Raw genomic sequence first — 27,548 nt, forward strand, 5'->3', positions numbered from 1 at the left:
TGAAACAGTCCATAGTACAAAACGGCCACCAGTTGGTATTGATAGGCAAGGCTGGGGGTGATATTATCAGGCAGCAAGATTTATATTGGCCATGATTCTAATGTATGGGTGTGGCCTAGACAGAACATAATGGAAAATGTGATTCACAGCACATAATCCAGTATGCAACAGTTGCTCTGATTGATTCACTCACCTGGGGCATTTGGTGGGCTGCTGTGAGATACAGGAAGCTGGACTAGATGGGCGTATGGCCTGATCCAGTGGGGCTGTTCTTATAACAGCCCAATCTTATCCACACTTTCCTGGGAGTAAGTCCCATTGACACTAATGGGACTTACTTCTGAGTAGACATGCATAGGATTGGGCTGTCAGTAGACTAGTGGAGATAGGACTGAGGAGGAGGGGAAAGACATCATCCAGATGAATAGCCAAGATTTTGTGTAGCTGCTGGATGAACTGAGCATATCAGATCATGTCAGAAATCAATGCACAATGTAGTAAATTCCAAGCCCTTCACAGGCTACTGGCTCCACCTCTCTGAATCACAGAGATTGGCAACTATCAGCCATGGCAATCTGAGACTGAGGGGTGCATTGTGGGCAATGCCTCCCGACATCTTAATCAGTTTACCTGTTGTATCACAGAATGGGGATGGATGCAACAGATCATCAAATCTTCCAGTTTTTAAACTATGTACCAGGAAATCCTGGAGTTCCTTGGAAGCTTGCCAGAGGTTCCTCGATGAGAAGATCAGTAATGCCTGATAAGCATTCCTGAAAAACAGCTTGCCCATTATAATGCACAATTTTGGTGCAATCTGTGGCATATTTAGGTAATGCAAAGCAACAAGGAAGACTGCTGGCCTGGCCAACTCTGCAAGAACCCCTAGAATTCTAGGGATGTGCACCCTAGAATTCTGTGCAACACAGAGAAATTCTATGGTAGGTGTGCACAAACTCCTCTGAGAAAAGGGTTTACTATTTATTGCATTTATATGAAGGTGTTCCTCCAAGAAAATGAGAGGAGCATACTCTTTTAGGCTCATGACTATCCTTATAGTAGGTTAAGATGAGAGATGGGTCCAAAGTCAGCCAGGAAACTTAATAGCTGCATTATTTGCTCTGGGCCTCTCCAGTCCTGAAGGTAGAAAACATGATACCGCTGATCTAATCCAACCTCCTACTCTGAGGCAGGACCTCCTACACTAAAAGGATCACAAGTGGATTTTTGTCCTGTCTTTTTGAAAACCTCCAAGGAATTGAATTTGGCAACAATCCTAAGATGCCAGAGCTGGACCAATCACAACAAATCACCCATGGCAGTGTGACCCAGGATGTTGCCCGATACCATCATCCCATATCCTCTGCTGCTACCTTTGCCATGTCATGCTAAAGGGAAAAAAGCCCCTTCCCATGCTCTACTGAGCGGTTTCCACAAACCTAGAAGTACAGAACTTCCTGGTTTATGTCAAGGGACCATGTGAACAAAAGATCTCCTTTGTTTGCAGGGTTCCCGTAAATAAGACTGTAAGTCCCACAGTCTTGGGACTGTGGTCCCTGGTTTTGAAAACTTCATGAGGGAGCATGGTAAGGAAGCAAATGATCTGTTTCCTGCTTGAGCAAGCAGGAAGTGGATCAGTGTGGCCCACATCTGCAGCTTCTTCCTTTTCTTTCCGAAGCTGGAAAATTGTATCACTTTCTTTGCACCCTCTTAACTATGGAAAGAAGGAGAAAGAGAAGCTGAGGAGAACAGAAATACTATGTCCACTCCAGTGAGTGGGCACCCAGTCTTTATTTGGGCTGGAGTTTCAAGAATTGCTCCACTGGCTGTATTGGCTTTTATGTAGCCTGCTATGGAAATTTATCTTGGTTCTGAGGCAGGGAGGTTCAAGGCTTTTGGGTGCCTGAGGTAGGGTATCCAATGCCATCCCTGCCTGTCACCCCTACTGCAGCCTACCCTGCCTTCTGCCTCCATCTCAGAGATGTTTCACTGCTTTCATTCATGTTTCCTCTTCTTCCCTCTCCTCCTTTTCAGATATACTGTGCTGAGAGAGTGGAGTGATGTGTCAAAGAGGAGAACAGAGAGACTCTTTATGTGCTGCCATGGGCAGGTAGCAGTGGGTGGGGGAGGAGGGAGGTGGCAGAGGAGGAGGCAGGAGAAATGTGGTGAGCATCATTTGCCGCTGGCTTGCTTCATCATGAGGCCTGCCCTCTTCTGAAGACATCACTGATTTCTCACTCCCGTGTTCAATGCCCTTTCTTGAAATGTGGCTGCTCCACCTAGCAAGGAAGGCTTTCAGCCCTATGTATAGCTGCAAGTATAACAAATGAACTTTTGGTACCATATATTCCTTATATCACCAAGGAATTTTAATGAGACCGTATCAGTGTATAGTGCTTTTATCCTGCACAAAATAGGTTTTGGTTTAGGCAGCGTTGGAATAAGATCTTAAGAGACCCTAAGCACTGAAAAGATTATGCTGTCCTCCCATATGTAATTCAAAATAAAAACAATACTGTGCCATAAAATAAAACAAATTACACAATATACGCTGTTTTCATGCATAGGTATAAGAAAGAAAAAAACCAAATCAAGTATGTATAGCTCCAAAGAATATATCAATAATAAAACATAAATTTTTTGCAACACATGGTATTTGATTTCCTTGCATTATTTCGATCTACATTAGTAGAACCTCCTGCCCCATTTAGGTGGGGGATAAGTAATAAAAAAGAACATAAAAATGAGCAAAGAGTGTATAGTGGAGCATAAGAAAGTTTAACACAGTTCTGATTTTTCCCATGATAACTACTTTGATGCTCTTTTTGAAATAAATATCAAATTCTTTCCCTCCCAAAATCTCAGCACATCTGCTGGGAAGTAAGTTCCACTGATGTCAATGAAATCTTGGTTCCGAAAAGTGTACTTAGAATTGTGGTTGTATGTATGACTTCTCAGAAGTAAGTCCCATTGTATTAAATTAGACTTGCTCTCTGGAAAGTGTGGATGGGATTGCACACTAAAAGTGTTTTTACACAAGATACCAAACTAATAGCCTTGTTACACACATGAATGTAATGAATGAGGGCTAGAGAAATCAAATCTATTGCAGCCAAAGTGGGTTGTACTTTCATTTACAGACTGATTTAAGGAAAAAACAACTGAAATTTCACACACAACCAAAATTTCAGGTGTGGAAAAAACCCTAAGGTTGTTTAGGATGTGATCTACCCTGTGTTTGGATTAGCAAACACACACATACACACACATATGTGCATACAGATCAGAGATAACAGTGATGAGCAACACTAGAAATATTTGATTACTTGGGTTGGATCCAAAAGCTATTAGCTAGCCAGTAGTCCAAGCTTTGGAGAAAGAGTGGGCTGGAACTGCCATAATAACAGGGCTTCTGATGACAGTTCCGGGAATCATCAATTTCTCACTGATCCAGAAACACGACTTTGGTGTCATCTTCCTCTCTCTGCCACACAGTCAGATTCCATACATGATGGGAAGGAGAGAGGAAGAAGCACTTTCCTAAAGTTAGTAAATCTTTTTCAGATGTCAGTAGAGGGTTTTTTTTTTTGCTCAGTAACAGAAGCTGTAATGAGAATTTTGAAGGGTTTTTCCTTTCAAGTTATTCTGAATCTTCATCATCAAGGCTGTTTCCCACAAGATGGCTTTCCTGCGTGGCTGTCACTTCAGCTTGCATAATGTTGTTCACCTTGATGAAGATACATTGTCACCTGGATGAAGACATACATGTGCCTGGAATCTGTCACCAACTTGGGCTTTGTGCCACATTTCCATAAGATGAAATAGTAGCATATGGATACATTTCAGTGTTTCAATATCTTCTCTCTAGTATAATAAACAAGTCTAATATATTGGTTTGTTTTTCCACTTAGATGCACTGGTCAGCCATAAAAGAGAGAGCATGATGCTCACTATAGTTCATTCTCTTTTTGTTGATGCCACCAAAATTGTAATTAAGGTGAGGCAAGTGGGGCACATGTGCCTCAGACACAAAAATAACAGTGGTGCAAAAATGTTAAGGGGCGGTTGTGGGGTGGTTGTCGGAAACCCAGAGAGTCAGTTTCCACTCTTTTTACAATCCCCTCAATTTATATTTGAAATAGATTTTTTGCACTCAATGAACTGTGCCTCGATGCCTGAATTCACCTCCAAACAAGGCTATATTGAGCCCTGCCCACCAGCTGAGACTGGGAGAAAATGGAAGGGGGGGGGGCTTTCAGCTGTCATTACATTGATAGTCATTTGTAGGCATTTAACTGATCACAGGTATTGGAAACACCCTGCACGCACATTAGATATCACTGCAGTACATGAAAGAATCTTTCCAAGATTATTTCCCAAACCAAAATAGCAAACAACTATTGCTATAAAAATTGGAATACTACACATATTCTAAATATGTGATTCAATGACTAAATTTGAAAATATGCACCACTTTAAATGAAAAGGAGAAATGGCATCACATTTTAAAGGTATCTTAATTCTGCCACTTATGGAAGTAGGAAGTGCTCTTTTTTCCCCTGCCTGGGCACTAATTTCCCTTATTATGGCACTGGATGTCACATCCAACGCCAGCTGCTGGGTATTTTCTTTGCTATCGCATGAGGCGCTCTCTGGTTTATCTTGCTTTAAATCCAGCTAAGTAGGAGGTAGCAAGAATCAGACGGTAAGGAGGAAAGAGGAGAGGCAGTAGGCACAAAGTATGGGACAAACCAGCACATCTGTACCATCAGAAAATATGGACACCTAACAGCCCAATACTGTATCTGTGTACTCCAATGTAAGACTGAGTTCAGTGGGACTCCCAAGTAAGTGTTGTTATGATTCTATCATTTACAACCCAATCCTATCCCCCCTCCCTACCCCCAGAATTAGAGTCTTGGCAGTGGGGCACACTTTACGGCCACCGCAAAGGTCTTCTAGAAGCACATGGAGATGCACACTTGCAAAATGCTCCCGGAGAAGCCAGAGCAGCCCCATGCATGGCAGTGGGAAACAGAGCACCTACCAACAAAGGTACATTGGTGGGGAGGATGGAACAGGGGAGGGAGGGGTGTGATGGAGGTGGGAGGGAGTGACACCTGGCACAGGTGAGTTGTACTAGTTGCTTGCCCCTGACATACCCTCTTTCTCTCCTGGGACTTGCACCAGCTAAAGAGCTGGTGTAGGTAGGAGGAGACCCATTGGAGAATAGGAGGCTTATGGGGAGGTAAGGGAAAATATTTGATCTGCCTCTTGATCTGCCCCCACCTCCCACTGCAGTGCAAGCCTCCTTGGTGTGGTTTTATTGGCAGGGGAGGGAAAAGGATAGGGGTGGGATGTAATGAAAGTACATTAGGGGCTAGTTCTGAGGTTTTCCTTTTCTTGACAAAAGTAGGGGTTCTTACCTCTATTCCTTTGTCTCATGTTTGTGTCAATCTCCGTAAATACAGTAAAGAATATGTTCTAAGATATGTAGGCAAATAAACATTTCTCATTGTTAGTGTCATTCAAGGATACGGATTCCCTTTTCCTTGTTGCCTATTTTGTTTCATTGTACAGATCTACACTGAAGTTTTCTGTGGCCTTAGAATACTGTAGAAAGTTGAGAATTTCCCATCTATCCCATATACGAGAAGCATACGAGGAAATCTTCATGGATGCCAGGATATATAATTTATAAGACATGGGGAAAGGGCTGTTTAAGGGAAGCCCTTTTGGTTTGTAGAGTTCCATCTAGTCATTTCCATGAAGCATCACATTCAGAAATAAGAGCATGCCAATTATTTTGCTTCTAATATGACAACAGGTCTAATTGCCTTGGTCATCATCAGAATCACGTTTGGTTGTAAACAAAACTTTGGGCAGAGTCCAACTGTGACTATCCATCATTATTTGAATCCAAGATGATCTATTTTGATAACCCCAGGGGCAGCATTTGGGATAGAGCTTTCAATCATGGGGAGATTCAGTAAGGTTCAAAGATTCACCCTTAAATGTGTTCAAAGTTCAATTGAAAAAGTAAAAAAAAGCACCAGCTTATTTTAAGAGCGTATTTACAAATGCTTCATTAAAACAACATCAATTAACACAGTCACTTTGTGGTGGTTCTGGACATGTTCATTTCTTAATACATGAATCAAACATTGGTTTCAGCAGCAAAAATGCTCAGTCTTGGAAATGATATGGATACTGTAAATTATTACATTATGGTTCCAGAAAGAAAAAAGAAGCCAGAAAGCCTCAGGACTCTGCCAGCTAGATGTCTTCTCCAGTCCTTTCACAATTAATATGAATAACAATAAGAATTAATTACAGCTCATATGTACAAAACATCTCTTAGACTTCCTTCCACACCTGCATGCATGATTCATTGTGACTTGAAACATGTAACGTCCCACAGTAACACCACAGAAAGACATTAAGACAGGATGTGAAGGTGCTCACTCTGTCCAACTGAACTGAGAGGAGTGATGACTCCTTAGACCTCTCCAACATTTTAATCAAATATAAGCACACAAATTCCTATATATAAGTACCACAGGAATTCCCAAGAGGACAAGTAGCCTCTGAAAAAGTGTCATCATGCCCCCTCATCAATACTCTTTCAGGGTGTTAAATGCTGATTCACAACCAGCACCACACCTTCTTAGTCACTACCAGCAAGCACTTCCTGCATCAGTTTGATCTTCCCTTTGTTGCATTCTTCTCTTGATGGCCTTTTCCTGCAACCCATAACTCGACCTAACCCTGCCGAGATTGTAAAATGGAGCTGCCATATCAACCACACTTGTACTATGTGCAATAAAAGGACAGATACGGATGGGGGCCATCGACAGTTGTCCTTTGACACCCATGTGTGCAATCTCCTTCTACATGGGTGTTAATGCTGCATTTCGTTAAATTTCTAGTCTGCCTTAACTTCACAGTGGCATACAGGTAACAGTAACATAAAACTAAAAAAAACCCAGACTATGTATGCCCAAGGAATGGACAATATAAGATTGTCAGGTATGAAGTTTAATTTCAGTTACTTCTTATGAAATCTCTGGATAGATGTATTTTATTATAGGTGGGCAACCCAAGCCTATACTTCAAAAAACCATTCCAAGCCCTATAGGATAAGGCGTACGACCTCAGACACCAGTGTGCTATCTGCCCCAGTTGTGGTGATGAAGCCCCATCAGCACACCTCAGATCTTCCCAGCAGATGCAACCAAAGATTGCCACGAAGTACTGGTGTACAAACAGCAGCAGCAGCAACAACAAAATAGAAACCAATGGGAAGTGAAGAAACACTGGAAAATTCCATCCCCACCAGCTCTTTTGCCCTGCCCCCTTTTCCACTGCAGAGCTTTGGATACAGACTACACTCCACAGCCAACTGCAGTACTTCAGCCCCTGCCAGGGAGATCAGACTTCAGCTGATAGAGCATGCAGCATGGAGCCATACCTCTCTGGCCTCAGGTCATGTTCACTTCAAGAACACTCATGGAAACTCTGATGATGGGAACCACTGGAAAAGGGCATGTTGCATAAATAGCCCGCTGCCCTCCAAACAGGTCTGTCAAGATATTTTGCAAGACACTTTGTTAACACTTGTTTTCTCAGAATTCTTCTTGCAGGGACTCTGCCCCAAGAGGACTCTACAAACAATCACCCAAGTGGAATGTTCACTATGTCACTCCAGCAGAGGGAGCAAGGACAATATACCTCTACACAAGTAAGTACAGTAATCCCATGCCAGAACTTATTGATGCTGCATATCTGTCTCACATCACTATCCCCCCTTCAATACTGCCAAACACTTCCATGCCATCATTGTCTAGCCATCCCCACCTTTTGCAACAGCTAATATTTGTTTAAGGCGTTTTTTATCCCACTTTTCCAGCCCAATAGGGAGGCCTATATTTTATAAACAGAATTCAAACATTAAAAAATGCCAAGTCCAAATTATGACAACTTACAAAAGAATAGCACTGTTTGTTCTCTCTTGGTGAATGCTGGGTAGCAATGGTAACAAGCCATTGCCACAGCTAACCAAACACTAATTTGGAACCCTTTAGTGCAGTGTTTCTCAACCAGTGGTATGTGTACCATCAGTGGTACTTGAAGTGGTGTCTGGTGGTACTTGCAGGACTCCTGGACACCTGCCGCCTGTCAGCAAGACCAGGAACATTACACAGCAAACTGTAGGAGGCTCAGCTTGGTGGATAGAGCTCCAAAGTGTGCTTTTCCACACTCCAGTAAGCCCTCCCATCCACCCTGAGCCTCTTTATTGGGGTCTGTTGCATCGCATCTGGTCTCCCAACCCAGAAGTAACTGGCAATGATGTCATCACCAGTTATGTCCAGTGGTACTTCGAATAGGTGGACCAGGTGAAGTCGTACGGCAGAGGACAAACATTGAGAAACAATGGTTTAGTCACACTAAAGTTTAGTGTTTCAGGTTTGCTATACGGGACAGAACAATCACACCTCAGTGAGTTTTGGTGCAGCCCCTGTCAGGAAACAGAATGATAATGCCCCAGGAGTTGTGATCTCACCTCCAATTTACCTCTTCATTGCCCCATGATGTTTCAGGTAGACAGTTGGGGGGGGGCAGCCTACTGTGCAGCCTGTTCCATTAATGAGACAAAAGGACATGAGGTTAGATGGGTAGGCTGTTGCAAAAGAGATCCTGCGTCACATGCAAGCCCAATGATTGGCCTGCATGATGCTCCCTCTTCTTGGTTCATGTGCTATGATTTCCCAGCCAGGTGTGCCTGTTTGTGGTGCTGTGGGACGCAGAATGTTCCATGAGGTGCTCTTCTGCTGTGACTGAGGGGTTAGTGAGCAGCCCTGTGAAGAGGCCAGTGTGGATTCAAAATCTGCCCTCCTCTCCTGTCTCTGCCATGGGTATTTCTGGTCAGTTACACAAAGGTGAGTGTGATGCTGGTTATAGCAAGCCCCCTGGCTGGTCTTGTGCTTGGCTCCCAGCATAGTAGGATATCAGCATCTTGATGTGCCTGTTATGGCTTGTTCCTATCCCTGCCCTGGCAAAAGGGTTCATACAAGGTGATAGGTTCCTAATGGGGGAATCAACTTCTAGTCATGGGGAAGCTGGTGTGTTTCTTCTCTAACAAGAGAGTTCTCCCCTTTCCCTTTATCTGCTACAGCTAAGAAGGTATTTCTTGATAGCATATGTTTATGTGAGTGGCATGAGTCGACTTGCTCTGGGTGCAGGGATTCTGGTAAGCTATCTTCTTTTGCCCCACTACTGACTGTGTCCAGTGGGAGACGTGGTATTCTTGTGTTATCTCTGTGTGTTGGTGTTGTGGGGGCAGTATCCCATGGTTGGCAGAGGCTTCCACTGCTGTTACCTTTTTTTGAGGTCAGCTGGGGGAAATTGACATGGTGTCACCACTCATTGGCAGCAACTGTCTTTGGTTTCTCCCTTCCAGGACCTGCTGGAGGAGTGTCAGCTTAACTGAGGCTGCATTTCCCTCTGGTTGGCTGGTTTCCGTGGCCGCCAGCATTATGGCAGGGTGGGTTCTGGTGATTAGCTTGTCCAACTAATGAAAGGCCATTGTTGGGCTGCTTCATAACTGGAGTGGGCTGTCCATTTCCATGAATGCTGGCAGAGTTATTAGGCAGGATGACCTCCATGGAATTGTTCAAATTCTTGCTTTCTTCTCTGTATTTGTGCTGAATGGACCTAGGATATGATTGCTGATGTGCTAGCTGCATAGTGGAGCCACTCGAGCCACTTGGGCATTGGATTGTACCATAAAATTTTCCTTCCCTTAAGCATATTGTAGCTCACAAATGACTCTTAATGGCATCTGTATGGGGACAATGCAGGTCAGTTCTTCCCCACACACTACACACTGAATAAATTTTCTTTGGTTATATAAGCCTTGAGTGACAATATAAGGATGGAGTAACAATATACAGCTGGAGAGTTTTCAAAACCTAGAAAGATCCCATTCCACACCTTGCACTTTAGGAAACTATATCATGCACCACTCTCTTTAAACTCTTTCTCCAAACTCACCTCTTGCATGAAGACCTTCACCCGTTTTCACCCTTTAGTCCTCATCATCAACTGAAACTAAACATAAGTACATAGAACAGCATTTTCTAGAATTCATCATCACCTTGTTACTCTCACCCCTCCCATCTGAATTTAGACTGTAAGCTCCTGAGGGCAGGGACTTGTTTTTGCTTATGTTACTCTGTAATGCACCCTGTACACTGATGCCATATCATCATCATCATTAGCAGAACAGGAGTGGCTTGGTCCTTCTCTAGTTCCAACAATAGCAAAACACTGGAGTCAAAAGAATGCAAGAGACTGAATTAAAAACAAAGTGAATGGGAACACTCTGGAGACTATTGTATGGAGAAATGATGTTAACATAAGGGTTTCAAGCTGTAATCATTATTCAAACAAATCTCAGATAAGCCTTTCACATGCAGGGCGAATATGTAGGAGTTGGGCTCTGGATTGATCAATTTACTCTTCTTGACAGGTGAAAGACTAATAAAGGCTTTCTGAAATATCATCTGCATTTAAATCTCTCTAGCTAGCCAGGTACCTAATGAGTTGCCTGGGTGGTATATATAAGTGTATGTGTATATAAGTGTGTAGGGATATGGAGTTCTTTACACTGTACCTGCTGCACCAGTTGTTAATATTCAAAATAAGTTATTCAGTCCCCAGGGCTGCAAATCCAGTTAGATTAGTAGCTGAATGGCTCATGATTTTTAAAAGGAAAACAACCTGGAGCTTGTCCCACCAGTTGCTTTTTTATTGGCCATTATCAGTACAGAAAAAAGCTTTCCTTTTCCCATTTAAATAGTAGATTGCCAAATTCCACACACACACACACACACACACACACACACAGGGAGTAAAGAATTGAAAAAGTCAAATGTTTCTGGGATTCAAAGACTCAAACAACAGCTAATCTGGGTTGTTAAGTATGTATATACAGGAAGTGACTATTTGAGCGCCTGTGATTAGCTGGTTCCAAATCCCTCGGGAGTGAATAAATTAACAGAGAATACAAACATGCTATAGTTTCCTAGAGCCTCCAAACACAGCAGCTTAAAGCAGCTGTCTGCTGGGTTTTCACAAGGCAAATGCCAGGGACATGTGCATGAGTATGAGGTTACCAGCTAAACCTCACTCCGTGAATGGTCATTGCTTCTACAAGGTTTTCCCCAGCTGCACAAGGACAACACTTGACAGTGCCAGTTAAATTGTTGTTACTGCTTAAACCAGGTTGGTTGCTTGATATAATTAGGGAAATCCTTGCCTGCAGTAGCCAGTCCAGATAGAAGGAAGTTTGCCTCACAGGCTCAGACTCTGTGTGATGGGATCCCAGATGTGTTATTCGCAGGCCAGTTTTCCATCAAAGCTGGACAGGGCAATGGCAAAGGCCTGCACAGCACAAAGCGGATAGTTGTAGTCCAAGGTGAAAGCATCATCGGCTACACGGCCAAACTGCAGGACGATGTAGTCAGCTGAAAGAAAGGAGATCAAATGCTACAAGTTAAGAAGATGCTCAATGAACACGCCTTGCTCCAATTCTAAATAAAATGCAGCGGCAACAGCGCCTTTTTGCCATTTGTACCTTTCAGGGAAAAATTCAGCAGAGGTGGATGGAGGACCAGCACTTGGTGGCAGTTCCAAAGAGCACCACTGCACAAGAACTTTGCCTTGTTCTGGATTTAATGCATTACCACTATGAATTATTATGGAAGAAATAATAATAATAATAATAAATAACTCGGTATTTATATACTGCCTTTCTGGTCATCAGATTACTCCTCTGACTTTATTTAAGGGGTTTACATAGGCAGGCGTTTCTAAATCCCTCAAGGGGATTTTTACAATCATAGAGGTTCTCTCTTTCAAGAACCAACAACATTTCAGAATGGATCTTCCTGGTTTGGTCTCACTTCTGGCTTCCAGTTCCCCCACGCAGGCTGGCAAGCAGCTCCATCTCTTACATGGAGGGCAGCCAAGACGCTTCTTGCTCACACCAAGAGCAGGTGGAATCACTCAGCTCGGCTTGTCAGCTGCTTCAAGGCTCCCCATTCTCAGCCGTTCAGGGAGCTGCCAGTGTCCTCGAACTGGCGACCTTCTGATGTTATCTTCAGGCTAACGGAGGCTCTACCCTCTAGACCAGACCTCCCGACCTCTACCTTTCTAGACCAGAAAGAAACCTTCCAAGCAGGGATGATGTAGCATGGGATGCATCTACGGTGATATGGCTCCACACCATCTGTCTGGGTTCTGCAGTCACCTTCACCTGGTAGTGAACCAGCTCGAGACAAAACGCTGGTGTTGCATAGCTGTAGTGGCAACTGGCTGCACCAAACAGCACTTCCGATCACCCAGAAAGGCCATGCGGAAATGAACCTTGATGTGATAACGTCCTACTGTCATGAGGGGATTGCAGCAGAAGCAGCAACTTAAGAAACTAACCTCACCCTGCTTGGCACCATCACCAACCCTGCTTACTCAGAAGATCAGTTTTTCTGGAAAAAATAAATTATCCTCGTAACAGATCTGCCTTAGTTTTGGAGACTCATTAGAGTTCAACCTCAGTGGTTAGATGTTGCCATCAGATGCGACTTTCCAGAGAAACATGTCCAATGAGAACAGCTTTTACTCTATGGATTGTATCTTTTCTTCTAGTGCCAAGCCAGTGCAGCTAATATGCAGTGGAACAAAACATTTTATTCAATACTCTCCTATTCAAATGCTAAGGAGAAGAGAGCATGATGGGACAAAGAAGAGCACAGCAGAGTTCAGGAGTTGACCAGCCACCTGCTGAGCAACAAATTGCTGTTTCTTCAACAGAGCTACCAAGTACGAACATGTCCTTTTTCCAGCTGGGTGACAGAGCAAAGGGACCAACCTACCCTGCTGCCGCCCCCAAGAGACCTGCCCCCTCGACAGAATTCCAAACCAAGACATTTGTGGCATTCTAGAGGTTTCTATCACTCACTGCTTTGGCTGCGACTCCCTTTGTTACCAGTGAGGGCAACAAGAAATCTGTAAAAATAACTGGGGCCCCTAGCAGGTTCTTTCTGTCCTGTAATCCTACACCCCAGACAGTAACATCCCCTGATTGGGCTGGACAGGTGATAAGCAGAGAAGTCACACACTCTGCAGAACTGCTTTGCTCCTTCTGTCGGCCTGCCGCTCTGATATGGATTCCACAGAGCACCCACAGCCCCAGCATTCTCCAGCGGGAAGGAAGTTCCAGTGTTGCAGTATTTTGTCCTCATTTTGGATTGGAATTGCAGCTTCAGATATCAAAAGGCATGTGATCAACCAGCATACCACCAGGGCTCAGAGGGTTAAAGTCTGCATTATGTTAAACATCCTCTTTCTATGTTTTGTTTTTCAAAATACCAGCTGTGGAAGGGGAAGATCTGGGTCAGGATAACAATGTGGGTGGAGGGGGTTTAACCCCTTTCCCCCTGCTCCATTTTTGACAATCTCCTCATGCAATTGTCCCCCTTCCTTCCTCCAGGAGGAAAGCTGCTATTGGCATCAAAGTTCTGCATCCTACACCAGGGGTCTCCAAACTTTTCTACCAGAGGGCTGCATCAAATATCTGGAACGGTGTCAAGGACCAGAAAAATAAATTTTAAATAACACATTTAAATAAATACATTAGAGACAGAACTTAGATGAACAAATAAATGAATGAATGGGCTCAGAGTTCCAGGATTTCTCCAAGCACCAGCACACACCACAGAAATAAAGTACACACTCAAATGGACTCCCATTCCCCTACCCCACAAGCAGCTGACTTACAAGTACAGGAGTAAATACCTCAGAACCAACACATCACAGGAAACACCTGGTCTCCCCAACCCTCAGAAAGCCTTCTAAGGCTTTCAAAGGGTCCAAACATTTCTGGGTTTTGGGATAACCAAGAAGTAATGTTTTTTTGTTCTGGGGAGGCCCTCACAACACCTCCTGGCTGCATTCGATCAAGCAGGCCAGAGGCCCACCAGGAACCAGAGGCTTGCTGCGGGCCGGATAGAGGCTTGCTGCAAGCCACATCTGGCCCCAGGGCGGGGGTTTGAAGACTCCTGTCCTGCACCATCAGATTTCTAATGGCTGCAGATGCCGCTTATGCAACAGACAAATGTACAGATGACTCAGCATGTTGGGTGCTTTTGAGCTTGTTGTCCGCTGTGACCTTAGTTCTGTTGTGGTCTGGATATATAGATAGGAGTGGATTGTGTATTTAGTTTTTGTGCTTAAAAAGCACTTCCCGTTATAGCAGGGGTCTCCAAACTTTTCAGTATGAGGACCGCATCATATATATTACACATTTTCACAGGCCCCCCTCAAAAAATCAGTTTTATAAATGAATGATCATGTTTTACCTGGATCTTTTTTGTAATCACCATCATATGGTTCAGGACAAAAGAGAAATGTGACAAATACAAAGAAACAATGCCATGCTTAAACTACGATATGATATATAATGAGTAAAAATTTCAAAGGCTAGCAAAAAAAAAAAAATAGCAATAGAAATATTTTAAGTTCCTGCAGGCCAATTAAAATTGCATGGGGCCCGGACGTGGCTCCCAGGCCGTAATTTGGAGACCCCTGCATTATATGACCACTCTTACTGATGTAACAATCCCTACGTGAACTTCTGCCTCTGATGTGTACATTCAAGGAATGGATTACGAGTTGATGGGAGATGGCAGAAAGGCAGGATCAGGGGTTTTTGCTCATCTGTTTATCAGTCTAGGGTTAGGGACAATGTAAACAACAGCAGAGTTGTTATCTCTGGAGGGTTTTCTGGTTCCAGAGAGAAAGTTCTTGACCTGTGTGAGTGACCTAAATCAATTTGCAATGGAATATGGGTGAAACATTCTGGAGTTCCTTGGTTGTGTAGTCAGGGGTTGCACATTTCAGAATAAGAATCCTATTGTAATAAAGGATTGCATTGATTAAATATAAATGCCTCTAAGCATTGATTGGATAAACAACCCAAACCCGAGCATCTGCCTCTGTATTGAATCAGCACAGTCCAGCTAGCTTGCATCCTGAGGTGTTCTTGCTCACTGGAAAATTCAGAGCAGTCAACCTGAATTAAATGATACTAATCAATTTGTCCCTTAGGCCAGTGGTACTCAAACTTTTCTGGCCAGTGGCTCCCTTGACCCCCGTGGCTGTTGGCCATGACTCCCCATCATGTTCCTGAGGGCTGGAAGTGACATCATTAAACAGGAAGTGGCCAGAAATATTAACTATATTAAATATAATATTATAATATTATATTTATTATAATATAATATTAAATATTATATATATATTAACTATATTAATATTAATTATATTAATCATATCATTAATTAAATGCAGATCTTAAAAATATATTATTAATACACAGCAATATGCATGCTTTATAAATGATCAGCTGCTGATCACTGTTGGAGATAGGATGCTGGAGTAGTTAGATTTTGTCTGGTCCAGGAGGACTCATTTTTTTAAACTTTGTAAGCATACCAATAGAATTGTTTTATCAAATGAACTTTGTGAACAACCAGTCTGACCAACATTACACACACACACCCCTGTGGATCCCAATCCAACCAGTCATTTCTCCCATTCTCCTTGGATAGGATTGAACCCTTTATTAATTTCATGAAATTAAATTTTCCCAGCAGCTGGTGGGGAAAACAAAAATAGACCATGAAAATATATCAGAGCTGATAAGGGTTTGCGTAGGAAGCTGATTTGTCTCCTATACTAGGAGACACACAGCTCAAGCCTATGCATGTCTACTTAGAAGTAATTCCCATTAGAGTCAATGGGGCTTACTCCCAGGAAAGTGTGGATAGGATTGGGCTGGCAATCACTTCATCAATGGCTGATAAGTATTCCCTTCAAACAGCAAGATTCATCACTTTAAAAATACAGCCTCTCCTCTTCAGTCAAACAACAAGATTAATAAATCACTTTAAAAACAGCATCCTTTTTCTGCTCCTGGCCAAGTAAAGTGTGTGCTTCTCTCTCTTCCCTCGCCCCCCTTGGCCAACTGCATGGAAGCAACTTTAAGACCCCTGGTGACTGGTAAAATAGGAAGCGTTTTATTTGGGGAGGGGGAGGAAAGTGGGAAGGTTTGGAGATCTAAAGGGGGGAGTGGAAGAGGGAGGGGGTTGAAAAGAGAGATTTCACTTTGATGAGAAGCAATCCCAGGCTGGGAACTAGGAACCAACCAGACAAGGATCAGTGAGGGTTAAGGACTGCAAGTTGAGCATGCTCAGTACTTGCCAGATGGGGGTTGGAGTGGAAGAGCTTTGGAAACAACATAAGCAGCAGCCTCAGAGTGGAGGGAGAAGAGGGCAGGGCAGCAGCAGCCACGAAGTCCCTCTTGGAGGGAGCAGCTGAGCAACTCCCATTTCTTCTGCTTTAAAAAAAAGTGAAGGGCTTGTATTCTGCCCAGGGATGTGACTGTATTGCTTTAAGAGGACATCTCGAGCCTCCCTTTTGAGTTCCTGGCACCTCCCTAAAGAGCCGCCCTGCACAGTTTGAATATCACTGCCTTAGGCATTCTTTGAAATGCATCATGCTTTTCTGCTCAAATTTGTTGCATGTACTTAGGAGGGATTCTCAATGAGGATGATGATGATCATGAAAAAACCTAGCTCCAAGCCTTTTTTGGAATCCAAGTTGCCTAGTAAAGAACCCAGAATCTCTGCCTATTATCATGCTCCCTCTAGTGGATCACTGCCACACAACTAGAAGAGAATTTCAAGGTTTGCCAAACGGTATGACTAAGGCCTAGAACAAACAGGAAATAATTCCATGGCAAAATGCATCTGTGAGTCACATCTGTGTCAACCCACGTGGGACTTGCGATCATATGTGCACCCCAATCTGGGGGTTTCTTCATGGGAAAAGCTGCTCTAGTCCCTACTCCAGTGCTGTCATCCTGTGGCAGACTTTCTGAGTCTGCATGAATCGCAGCAGCACTTGCCCACCGAAAGGGATGAAAGTTTTCCCCTGATGGCTTGCCCTTCTGAAGGCAGAAAACTTCCTGGTTCAACTATATCACATAATTCACTGCTCCAACTTTCACAAGGAAGTTTCCCCCCCCCCCTGTACTGTGTAGTTCTGTTTTTTCATCAAGATGGGGGTTCCCCCAAAAGGAAAACTCTTTCCAAAAATTTGGTTCCCAATAAGAACATAAGAACATAAGAACAGCCCCACTGGATCAGGCCATAGGCCCATCTAGTCCAGCTTCCTGGATCTCACAGCGGCCCACCAAATGCCCCAGGGAGCACACCAGATAACAAGAGACCTCATCCTGGTGCCCTCCCTTGCACCTGGCATTCTGACATAGCCCATTTCTAAAATCAGGAGGTTGCGCATACACATCATGGCTTGTACCCCATAATGGATTTTTCCTCCAGAAACTTGTCCATTAGTGGTGCCAGCCATTTGATTGCGGGTCACCAGGATGACCTACCCTGCTTGGGACCAGGGAAAGGGGCCAACTGGTGACCAGGCAAGACAATCAAGGGGCTTCTGGCAACCCCACAATTTGTTTTAGCTAAATGGCAACCGGCAAAATGTTCCCCTATGTGTTCCTCCATGTTTTAGGTTCTGAGGATCACAACAAGACATAGACTCTTTTCAACAAGGCATGAGGAGAGAACATGGCCAAAGGAAGGAACACTGGGGGGAAAAACACACATTCCACATGTTCAACCATTTAAAAAAATGAATGTTTCTAATGAAAAACTATGCACTAATATGTTCTGGGCTAAACATTTTCATAAATACAATAACCTTCCCTGAAGTATGTTGCTCTTGCCCCATTTCTCTTCAGGGTGCAAGTTAAATCTCACAGCTTAGGTATTTGAAATGGCACCATAGTTTGGTTTAGCATGTTCAAAGTATCCTTGAAAAGACAGTGATATGACTTTTTCTCCCCAGAACCCTACAGTGAGTTTCACACTGAACTGAAGAAAGATCCATTGTGACTGTTCATGTGAATGAGAGCAAACTTAAATTCAAGGGGTTTCAAAAACCAAGTTTGTCACATGTGATTGTCTCATCATTTTTAACATGTTTCCACAATTCTGTTTCCAATCAGGCTCAGGTGAATGGGGAGGGAAAAAAATATACACACACCTTAAAAAATGGTTATGTGAACCCATCCCATCTGCCTCAATATTAAATGTATGATTTTAACTGAGTTCTACGAATTTCAGTTGGACTTCTGAAGAAGCATACTTTGGACTGCAGTATAAATTTGAACATGTCCAATAGCAGCTTTCTGAACTTGGTGCTGCTCACAACTAGCAGTCCTGGAAATGCCCCCATGAATGGAGGTACGTTCTCTTCCACTGGAACATCTCTGTGCCCCAAGTGAGAAGCCAGCCATGCAAACAGCATTGCCCAGGATGCTCTTGCCATTGTCCCCCTCTCAGCTGTGTGGATGGACAGGAGACCAGTATGGGTGACAAGGCAGGTATGTTTGCACATGCAGTAAGAACAAAAATGACACGTCTCTGCTATTTCTGTTCCAGCTCTTCACAGGAGCTTATATTGCTGAATCTGGATATTGCAGGCAGAAAAGGGGAATCCTTTCTAAAATCTGCCACACATCCACTTCATGGTTGGATTCGTCTGTCGGACTGAAAATGCATCCCTTGTCTGAACATACTCAGATATGCTGAAATAAGACCCTTGGCCTCTTCAGTCAGCTCAACCATACAGGCTGACCAGGCTATCCCCAGGGGCAACACCATTTGAGGAGCTCCCACCATGTCAGGAACAGCAGGCACATCCAAGCTCTTGCGCTGTTCAGTTGGGTGCCTGTATGGAAAGTACAATACAGGGTCCTCTGAAGGACCAGAGGATGGACCAAATGCTGGAGTTTGACCCTCTAAGTCAGTGGCATGTGGAGGCACCCCAGGAGACATTCTGGGCTCAGTGTTCCAAGGAACTTACGGTCACTGCTGTGCACAATCTGGAAATTCTTGACAGAGGCATGAGTAACTCTGCCATGGAAGTTCAGCACATAGGATTGGGTCTCATCATTCCACACAGGGGCTTTGTTGTGCAGTTCAATTAAGTTGTCCATGATTCTATTCTGCCATCTCATGAGCAGTCCATCATTATCCTGTGAATAAGGGAGAAATGAATGACAGCAAGGTAATTTAAGGAAGAAGTCAATCTCTGGGTCTCCAGGAGTCCTTCTAAATATTTCCCTGCAGGTGTGCATCTCTGTATAATGCTGTGCATCATAATGGCTAGCCTGCGAGTTTTGAAGGTAGAAATACAAAGGAAGAAAAACATTACTAGCCTCACTAATGCCCTGAACCTGAGTTCAGGTGTAACAAGTGGTAAGATTACCAGTCCTTTGGGACCTGGTTCCCCCATAATATAGCATGGACAACATCTCAGTTTGGCATTTCATAGGGGGGAGGAAGGGTTCTTGCACAGCTAAAGGCTATACAGTAAAAAGAATTAATGATGAGAGATCAAGGGCCCAATCCTAAAGAGCCCTTGGGCCGGCACATGTACCTTGCACCAGCCCAGGAGGGTTGCAAATGTGCCATAAAGCACTTTTGTGTCTCTTCAGGAGCAAGCCGTGCCACCACACTAAGGTGTGCTGGAGCATGGAGGCTGTATCCAGCCTCCGTGGCAGCTTGCCCAGGTAGGTTGCGTCGGTCAAGTTTGGCCAACGCAGGGGTCTGGGGCGGTGGAGAGGAGGCGGGAGGGAGGCATTCCGGGGCAGGCAAAGGGCATGCAGAGGGCTGTCCCGGGGGCAGATGGGTGGGGAGTGGGAGGCAGGGCTGCAACTGGCTGTTATGCCAAATCCCAACCCCATTTCCTGAATAGCATGGAGCGGCTGCAAGCCACTCCGCTCTCCTCAGACTTATGCCACTTCTGGAGGTGGCGCAAATCTGAGGAGACCCATTGGAACTGTGGTGGCTTACCTGGGTGTAAGGGGAAGAGTTTCTCCTTGGCTCCTGCTGAGCCACTTTAGGACCCTATCTTGTGCTGGATACAGCACAGGTCTCCTGGCCTGCCTGTCACAGTGCAAGATAGGATTGCACTGCAAGGCAAGTATGTAGTTACTTATATATTCAGACCCCTTAAGCAGAATGTGGAGGGCCAGTGAAGAGTACTGAGAAATGTGGAAGGAACACAGGTTTATATGGGTGCTCTTCCATCCCATGCGTACACATGCGTACATAGGGGTTTCTTCTTCATCATCTCAGGCAGGGAGCTCCATCTCAAAGGAGTTATGGAGTGACATACTTGGCGCCAAGGAGGGGGTATAGGATATGGGGTTTGATGCTTCCACTGTCCTTTATTCAGGTCTGCAGGGAAGGAGTTAATTCAACACAAAACAGGATGGCACCCTCCAGTCCTGATAGGTTCCTTCATCTTTGCACAGATTCCCCTCTGTGTTCTGCCTCCTCAGCCCCAATCTAAGTAGAGGCTCTAAGTTCCCATTGCAGTAAAGTCCTGTGGAGGTAACAGAGGGCCTAATACACTTGCCATTGCAGGTGGGATCCCCTACTGCTGGGTCCAGCCAGTTGGGGGGTTGGGTTCAGCCACGTGACCTGCCCCTTGCCTCTCCTATCAGTTTCAATTTTCCCTCTCTGCATCCTCCTCCTCTCTCTCTCTCTCTCTCTCTTCACCTTTCTCCCTTGAGCTACCTTTTTGGGCTGGAACTAGCAGCTCAACCCTTCATCAGCCTACATCCTTCTCCACTGTCCGGCCTGCCACTGCTTGGTGGTAACGTCACTGCTGAGCGCCATGACATGTGGCTCTTTGCATTCCCTTTGCATCCTTGCTCATGTGGCTAGAATAGGATATGGGGCTGACAATAGGTCCTGGTGAGTCTGCAATCCCCAGTTCCCCTTCCCTATGCTGTGAAGGTGTAGGAGAAGGATTAGTCAACAGCAGTTAGGTATTGCTGCATCCTATCCAAGAAGGCCAGAATGAGGTCCTCGGTTTATCCTCAGAACAATCCATAAAGTTTGTTAAGGTGGAAAGATGGCTGAGCAAATGTCTGATTTGAACCTGTATCATCCAAGCCCAATGCCCTAGCCATTGCCCTACACTGGTTATATTGTCCATTCACTCTAGCTTTTGCTCTTCCATCCCCTCTTTTCCTGCTGTTTGTGGTTGAGACTCCTGGAGAGTCAGGCCCCTGGAAATATCCTCATCTCTTTTGCTTTATCATAGGTTATGTGTATGATTGTCTTGATGACAACAAAAGTTTATGGTGGAGACCTTGGGCATGATATGACAATCCCAGGCATCATGGGCCTTCTGCTTTTCTAAGTTATCATCCTGATCACCAGAGTACCAGAATATCAACACAGAGCATCATGCATGCTGAGATGATTCAAAATGAACCTGCTTCTTGGGTGAAGAAGAAAGCATGGTCAGTGACTTACATTTCGTGGTCGGATCGGGACCCTTTCATTGTCTGAGTTCATTCCAGGGATGATCACTGTCATTTTTCGAGGTCCCTTAAACCCTAATACATTTGTTTCCTGAAAGAGAAACCCCAGAAGTATCATCATACACTCCCAAAGGAATCAGTTCATCCCCAAAGCAACTAGGCCAACCAGTTCATTTGACCAAGTGACATGGTTGTCTCAGTCGGCTGATTGGTGGGGGGTACACTTCATCCACTTTAACAGATCCTCATTCTACTCCCTGGATTGGGAATGGCGTGGACATCATGGTTGGCAACCTTCAGTCTCGAAAGACTATAAGCCTACAGCACCAGGTATTCCCAGGCGGTCTTCCATCCAAGTACTAACCAGGCCTGACCTTGCTTAGCTTCCGAGATCAGACGAGATCAGGCATGTGCAGGCGTGGACAGAGTGGAAGAGAAAATGCAGAGAGGAGGAAGTGCGGAGCAAGAACATTTGAAAAGTGAGTGGAGCAGAAGCTGGTACATCACTGCGTAAAAGAGGCAGCGTTTGGCATGCATCAGGATGCCTTGGGGCCTGCCCTGATTACTAATAGCCAGAGGTGTTTGTTTCTGGTTAAGATAAGTTTACAGCTTAGGGGCCCAATCCTATCCAACCTTCTAGCAGTGATACAGCTGTGCCAACACGGTGTGTGCTGAATTCTGTGGCGATGGGGGAGTCACAGAGGCCTCTTCAAGGTAAAGGAATATTTGTTCATTTTCCTCAGACTGCATCAGTGCTGGAAAGTAGGATAGGATTGGGCCCTAAGTCTTACTGAATACAATGGTTTCCTCATTTTTTATTTACCGCAGATACTCGCCTATAAGTCAACCCTCGGATAAGTCGGGGGTTAAACTTAGGGGGGTGTCTGGCTATAGTTTTGTCTGATTTTACCTGATGCCAGATCCTGAAAAATGACCTACCACTAATTGTTACTTAAGAACTCTAGCCTCTAATTTATTAAAAACATAGTAAAAGATCATAAGATCAAAAGATATTCTTTTTTAAATTATGGTCTTCACCATCTTTTTGTAAACACTATCGGAGTGAGTGCACTGTAAACTACATACCAGTAAAACAGTGGTTCCCAACCTGGTATTCACGTACTCTCAGGGACACTCAACAGGACCTTTAGGGGTACTTGAAAAAGAATGGCAGAAAAAGGCAGGCAAGGACCAGCAAGGCAGGAAGGGAGGTAGCTAGCTGGTTGTGAAAGTCCCACCAATAGCTAGTTTTTGGTCATCAATTCATGTATGAACCAGTGATTGAAAACCAGCACAGTAAAAAAACTGAAACATAATATGGAAAGTGATCAATCACCCAGAATTTCTCAGCACACTTCTGGTGCAGAACAGTGCAAAGGCAGAGTCTTCTGTTCCTCAAACAGATAAAAAGAGAACACTGTGATGAATACATGAAGTCTGGGTTTTCATAGAGAGGAGATGAGGGCTTGTATTATTACAAACGTTTTGCTAATATGAAGGGTACAATTTATGGAGATAGGCTGCCACGGGATATGCAAGTGAAAAAGATTGGGAACCACTGCAGGAGAACCATTAATCAAATCCTCTTTTAAAATGTCTGGTGTGTTAAGCCAGAAGCTCTACATACAACCCATAACACATAACTGAGAGTGTGCAATTCAATTCACAGCAGAGAGATGAGATATTTGCAACCCTTTTTACCCAGAAGTAGACCCACTGCTTTCCATGGGTGTTATTCTTAAGTAATGGTGCACTGAATTGTAGCCTGGGAAGGAGGGTCCCATCCTGGTGTTTCAAAAAACAGACCTGCTTTGCAAGCATTTGCAAAGCATTTGCCAAGCAGAACCAGGCTGCAGCAGAAGGAAGAAGAATAAAAGGTTAACTTTGGCTGGAATGTCCCTGGAAAGTAACTAGAGCAACTAAGGAGGTGCCTGCCTGAGCTGAGCAACAGCTCAGCTGAGAAAGGAAACTGTTCAGAGTTGAAAGGCTCTGCCCTCTGACTGACCCGGAGATCAGGTGAAGTGAGATGGAGCTGGATTACTTGGTAGAAATTTCACTTACTATACCTATCTATGGTAATTATATGACAGTCTTACTTCTGAGTAAGGTAAATGACACCATTTTCAAACACCTCTACTAATAGCATAAAGGAGATATACATATTTGTAACTCTGTAAAGTGTCAGGAAAAGTGGGGACTTATTAAACTAGGATTTTTAGCAGCCATTCTTTGGCAACTTACCTCTTGTATCTTCAAGCCAAGAAGATTAGATTCCATCTGCCAAGGGTACCTTCCAGCTATGCTGGGTTGATCACTGTCAGTTGATCCTTAGTCACTAAATGGGATCAGTTGATCCCACAATGTAATGCATCAAGCTCTTTGAAATCTCTGTCTCCAGGTCTCCCTTCAATCTGAGAAACTTGACTGTTGTCATGTTGACTCCATTGCCCCACCTCACCCTGCCCAGTACCCACCCAGAGGTCAACCTCTGACCATGTCTTCTTCCTCTGACCCATTTTGGGCAGTGGCTCAGGATCCTGTTGACAGCACCGGGTAGAGCACAGGTCTGCTTTTAGAATTTCTCAGATTTGGTCCTTGACCCCTCCAGGAAAGCCCTGTCTGAAATCCTGGGGAGCTGCTGCCCATCAGAGCAGACAAGACTGACCTAGTTAGACCAATGGTCTGACACAGTATAAGGTAGCTTCGTATGATCTTGTGACTAACCATGTGGAGAAGTCTTATGGCTCTGTACCACTCTAGGCCAGTATCTGCAGTGGACAGAACATTCTCAAAGTTCCCTTGGGGGGTAGTTACTCTTAAGCGTAAAAGCCCATGTTCTAACCACTATGGGTTGCTGCCAAGACCACAGTTGGGGGGGGGGGAGAAGAAGCTCCCAAGCTAGCTACTTACATAAAAAACAGCTGCAAGCTCTTGGCGCACATTTGACCAATCAGCATTTCCTCTGTCAGGATTTACTCCATTATCAAACACTGAAAACCTAGTGCCCATCAAATTGGATCTGAAAGAAAATACAGAAATCAGGCTGAGAGTCTGGCGTATAGGGAGAGATATACATGTAGCTCCCATTTCTTTGGACTAGAAATCTAAGAACTTTCTGGCTTGTCCACTAGGGCAGTGGTTCTCACACATTTAGCACCGGGACCCACTTTTTAGAATGAGAATCTGTCAGGACCCACCAGAAGTGATGTCATCAAGCAATTTTTAGCAGTCCCAGGCTGCAGTCTTATCCAGGATTAAGTCCCATTGACTATCATTGTTAAAAGAATATACATGTTGTTGTTGGCATCCTTCAGTCTCAGAAGACTATGGTGTCACACTCTGAATGGTGGTTCTGGAACAGAGTGTCCTCTCCAGTGCGCGAAGCCTGGGTAAAGTAGGTATGGAGGATAGGCTGTTACCCATGCAGCAAATCCCCCCCTCTCCACGTCGCTGAAATGGTCCAATGGAAAGGCAGAGGCCAATACGGTTGGTTCCAGCGGCATCGCAGGAGTTGCCAGAACGTGACTGTGTTCAGCCACGAACTGCCTCAGGGACTCCGGCTCCGGATTTTGCCTCGAGGTTGACTCCTGAAGCCTTTTCCATAACTGGATGTAGCCACAAGGCAGTGGAGGTTTGGGATGAGAGTTTTCCTTCTCTCAGATGAGCTGCCTTCCCAGGCTGACGAGTCCCATCTAACCGGTGGCTGTTTATGAATATACATAGTAGCTTGCTAAAAGAACAGACCTGTAACATTTCCCCAAATGCAGTCACATACCATGGTAGCATCAAGTTAATAAATTAAAAATAAAATATTGAAATGAATGGGGACCCACCTGAAACTGACTTGCAACCCACCAAGTGGGTCCTGACACACAGTTTGAGAAACACTGCACTAGGGGACTAGAAAACCAGGTACGGGTCACCCTATCATGGAAAAAGGTACAATTTTCTGGAGAGAAGACTAAGGGAGAAGAAGAAAGGAGGACCTGGTAGGATCTAGGAAGACAGCCTGGGTTAAAGCCTATTAAGATATGACTGGAAATTGCTTAGTTCAGGGGATTATAGTTTGCAACAATGTCTGCTACTTCTGACAAGAGCAGAAACTAGGGTTGCCAACCCACCAGAATTATTCTGGAGTCTCCAGAAATAAACCTTAACCTCCATGTGTCTAATAAAAACAATCCTGGAGATTTCAACAAGACTGACAGGATTTTCCATCATTTCATCATATTGGGGGAAAAAATTTCCAGGAAAACTTTCAGTCAGAATTGGCAACCATAGTAGAAAGTCAGATGTCAACACCATCCTGAAGGGACTTGTTTCGAACTCAGGGGCGTATCTAGGGCGTAGCCTGGGGGGCACATGCAGCAGGCACCACACGGGGGGGGTGCATGACTGCCCCCAGGCTCAGCCTAGTCACCTCAGGGTGCTGCAGGTTTTACCACGCCTCCTCACGGTTTCAAGAAAGGCTCCTAGCATTCCCCGATGCAGGGAAAAGGAATGTTAAGCCCCTCCTTCAAGGAGAACGTTGTAATGCTCTCCCCGAGGACAAGGTGCTGCAGGCTGCACTATGCCTTCTCCCAACATTTGGGAGGCTACTAGGCTTCCCTGATGCTGGGAGAAGGCACATGAAATGCCGCCCTGAGGAGAAGCCGTGGCAGTGACGTCATGACGTTGCATGACATCACGATGTTGAGAGATGTCATGACATCACTGCCCCAGGTGCTGGGGAGGGGCATTATACCTCTGTTTGAATCAGAGAGAATTGTGAGATTTGTGAAACGTATCTGGGAAACAATCCCTAGTTCTGGATGCTGAGTCCCCCAGTAGAAACTACAGCATAGCTGGAAGGTGTGCCACCTTGGGGCACACCTTCCAGGGCCACCACCTGACCTGGACTGCCCCTGCGTCCCCTCTGAACATGACTGGAGCTGTGCACAGCCTCCAAAAGGCCTGTCAGTGATATTTTAAGGCCTTAGAAGGCCTTCTAAGGTCTTAAAACATATTCAAAGGCCTTCTGGTGGCCTCAGAAAATCTTCTGAGGCCTTATGGTTCCGTGTCCCCCGCAAACTGGAAGGGACTGCTAAGGTCTCCTGCAGGCCTCAGAACACCCTCCAGATGCAACCAAAGCGCAGCTCCCAATGCTTTCGGAGGAGGCCCGGGGGCAACCAAGGGAGGCAGGACCCTGGCAGCTGCAGTGCAGTCCACACCCCTGAAACCTCTAGTGATGCCACTGCCTAGCATCTTCATTACAAACATGAATCTGTTTTACACCAGTTTAATTGTCATGGCTTCCCTTGAAGAATTCTGGAAATTGTAGTTTGGTAAGGGCGCTAGAAATCTCTAGTACTATCCCACAACTACAGTTGCCAGGAATTCTACTGTGGTTGCTTCTGGTCTAATGCCTAGCTAGGATTTATGGAAACTTCATTTGGTGGCAATGTGAAGCAAAATGAAGAAGCACAAGATTTGAAGCAGGTCTTGTAAACAAGATTCCTAAATTGTCATAGCCCAGATGGTGCAGTACTTACACATGGGGTATTATCTTTTATATAACTCACATCGCAATCTTAACCTGTGCTGGAACATGCAGGCCTCCTGCAGTGTGAGTTTGGGGCTAGCTGTGGCTTGGCTCAAGGCAAGGGGAAGTAATTTCCTTTACCCCGGCTGCAGCAGCCCCAATGGGGCTACTCAGATCTGTGCCACCTAAAGAGGTGATGCAAATCCGAGCAGCCCGGGACTGCCGGTTCCAGGCCTCACCCCCTGCTCCTCGCCCACCCGCCTACGGGCCCGCCCACCGACTGCCCTCTCCCTGTCCTGAAATGCCTCATCCCCGCCTCCCTCCCTCCCACCCGCCCCAGGCCCCCCACGGCCCCCCACACTGGTCAAGCTCAGCCGGTGCTGACCTACCTTTCTCACTCAGTGCAGAGGCTGGATGCAGCCTCTGTGGGCTGGCATGCGCAACTGTGTTGGCCCAGCCAACATTCGAGGAGGAGCAAACGCACTTTATGGCACATCTGCAATCCTCCCGGACCAGTACAGGGGCCTTGAGCCAGCCGAG

At 45.0% G+C, this 27,548-nt stretch overlaps 1 protein-coding gene across 1 annotated transcript in view; it reads right to left on the minus strand.

Moving 5' to 3' along the window:
* Positions 1–11,394: 11,394 nt before the first annotated feature.
* Positions 11,395–27,548, minus strand: part of TULP1 (TUB like protein 1) — a 47,829-nt gene continuing 31,675 nt past the window's right edge. The window contains exons 11-14 of the mRNA XM_066624643.1: positions 24,398–24,506; positions 21,480–21,578; positions 19,012–19,183; positions 11,395–11,528 (exon numbers count right to left, since the gene is read on the minus strand). Of these exons, the coding sequence (XP_066480740.1) occupies positions 11,395–11,528; positions 19,012–19,183; positions 21,480–21,578; positions 24,398–24,506 (514 nt within the window). The remainder of the gene's footprint in view (positions 11,529–19,011; positions 19,184–21,479; positions 21,579–24,397; positions 24,507–27,548) is intronic.

Source organism: Tiliqua scincoides, chromosome 4 (genome assembly GCF_035046505.1).
Source record: "Tiliqua scincoides isolate rTilSci1 chromosome 4, rTilSci1.hap2, whole genome shotgun sequence".
Classification (NCBI taxonomy): domain Eukaryota; kingdom Metazoa; phylum Chordata; class Lepidosauria; order Squamata; family Scincidae; genus Tiliqua; species Tiliqua scincoides.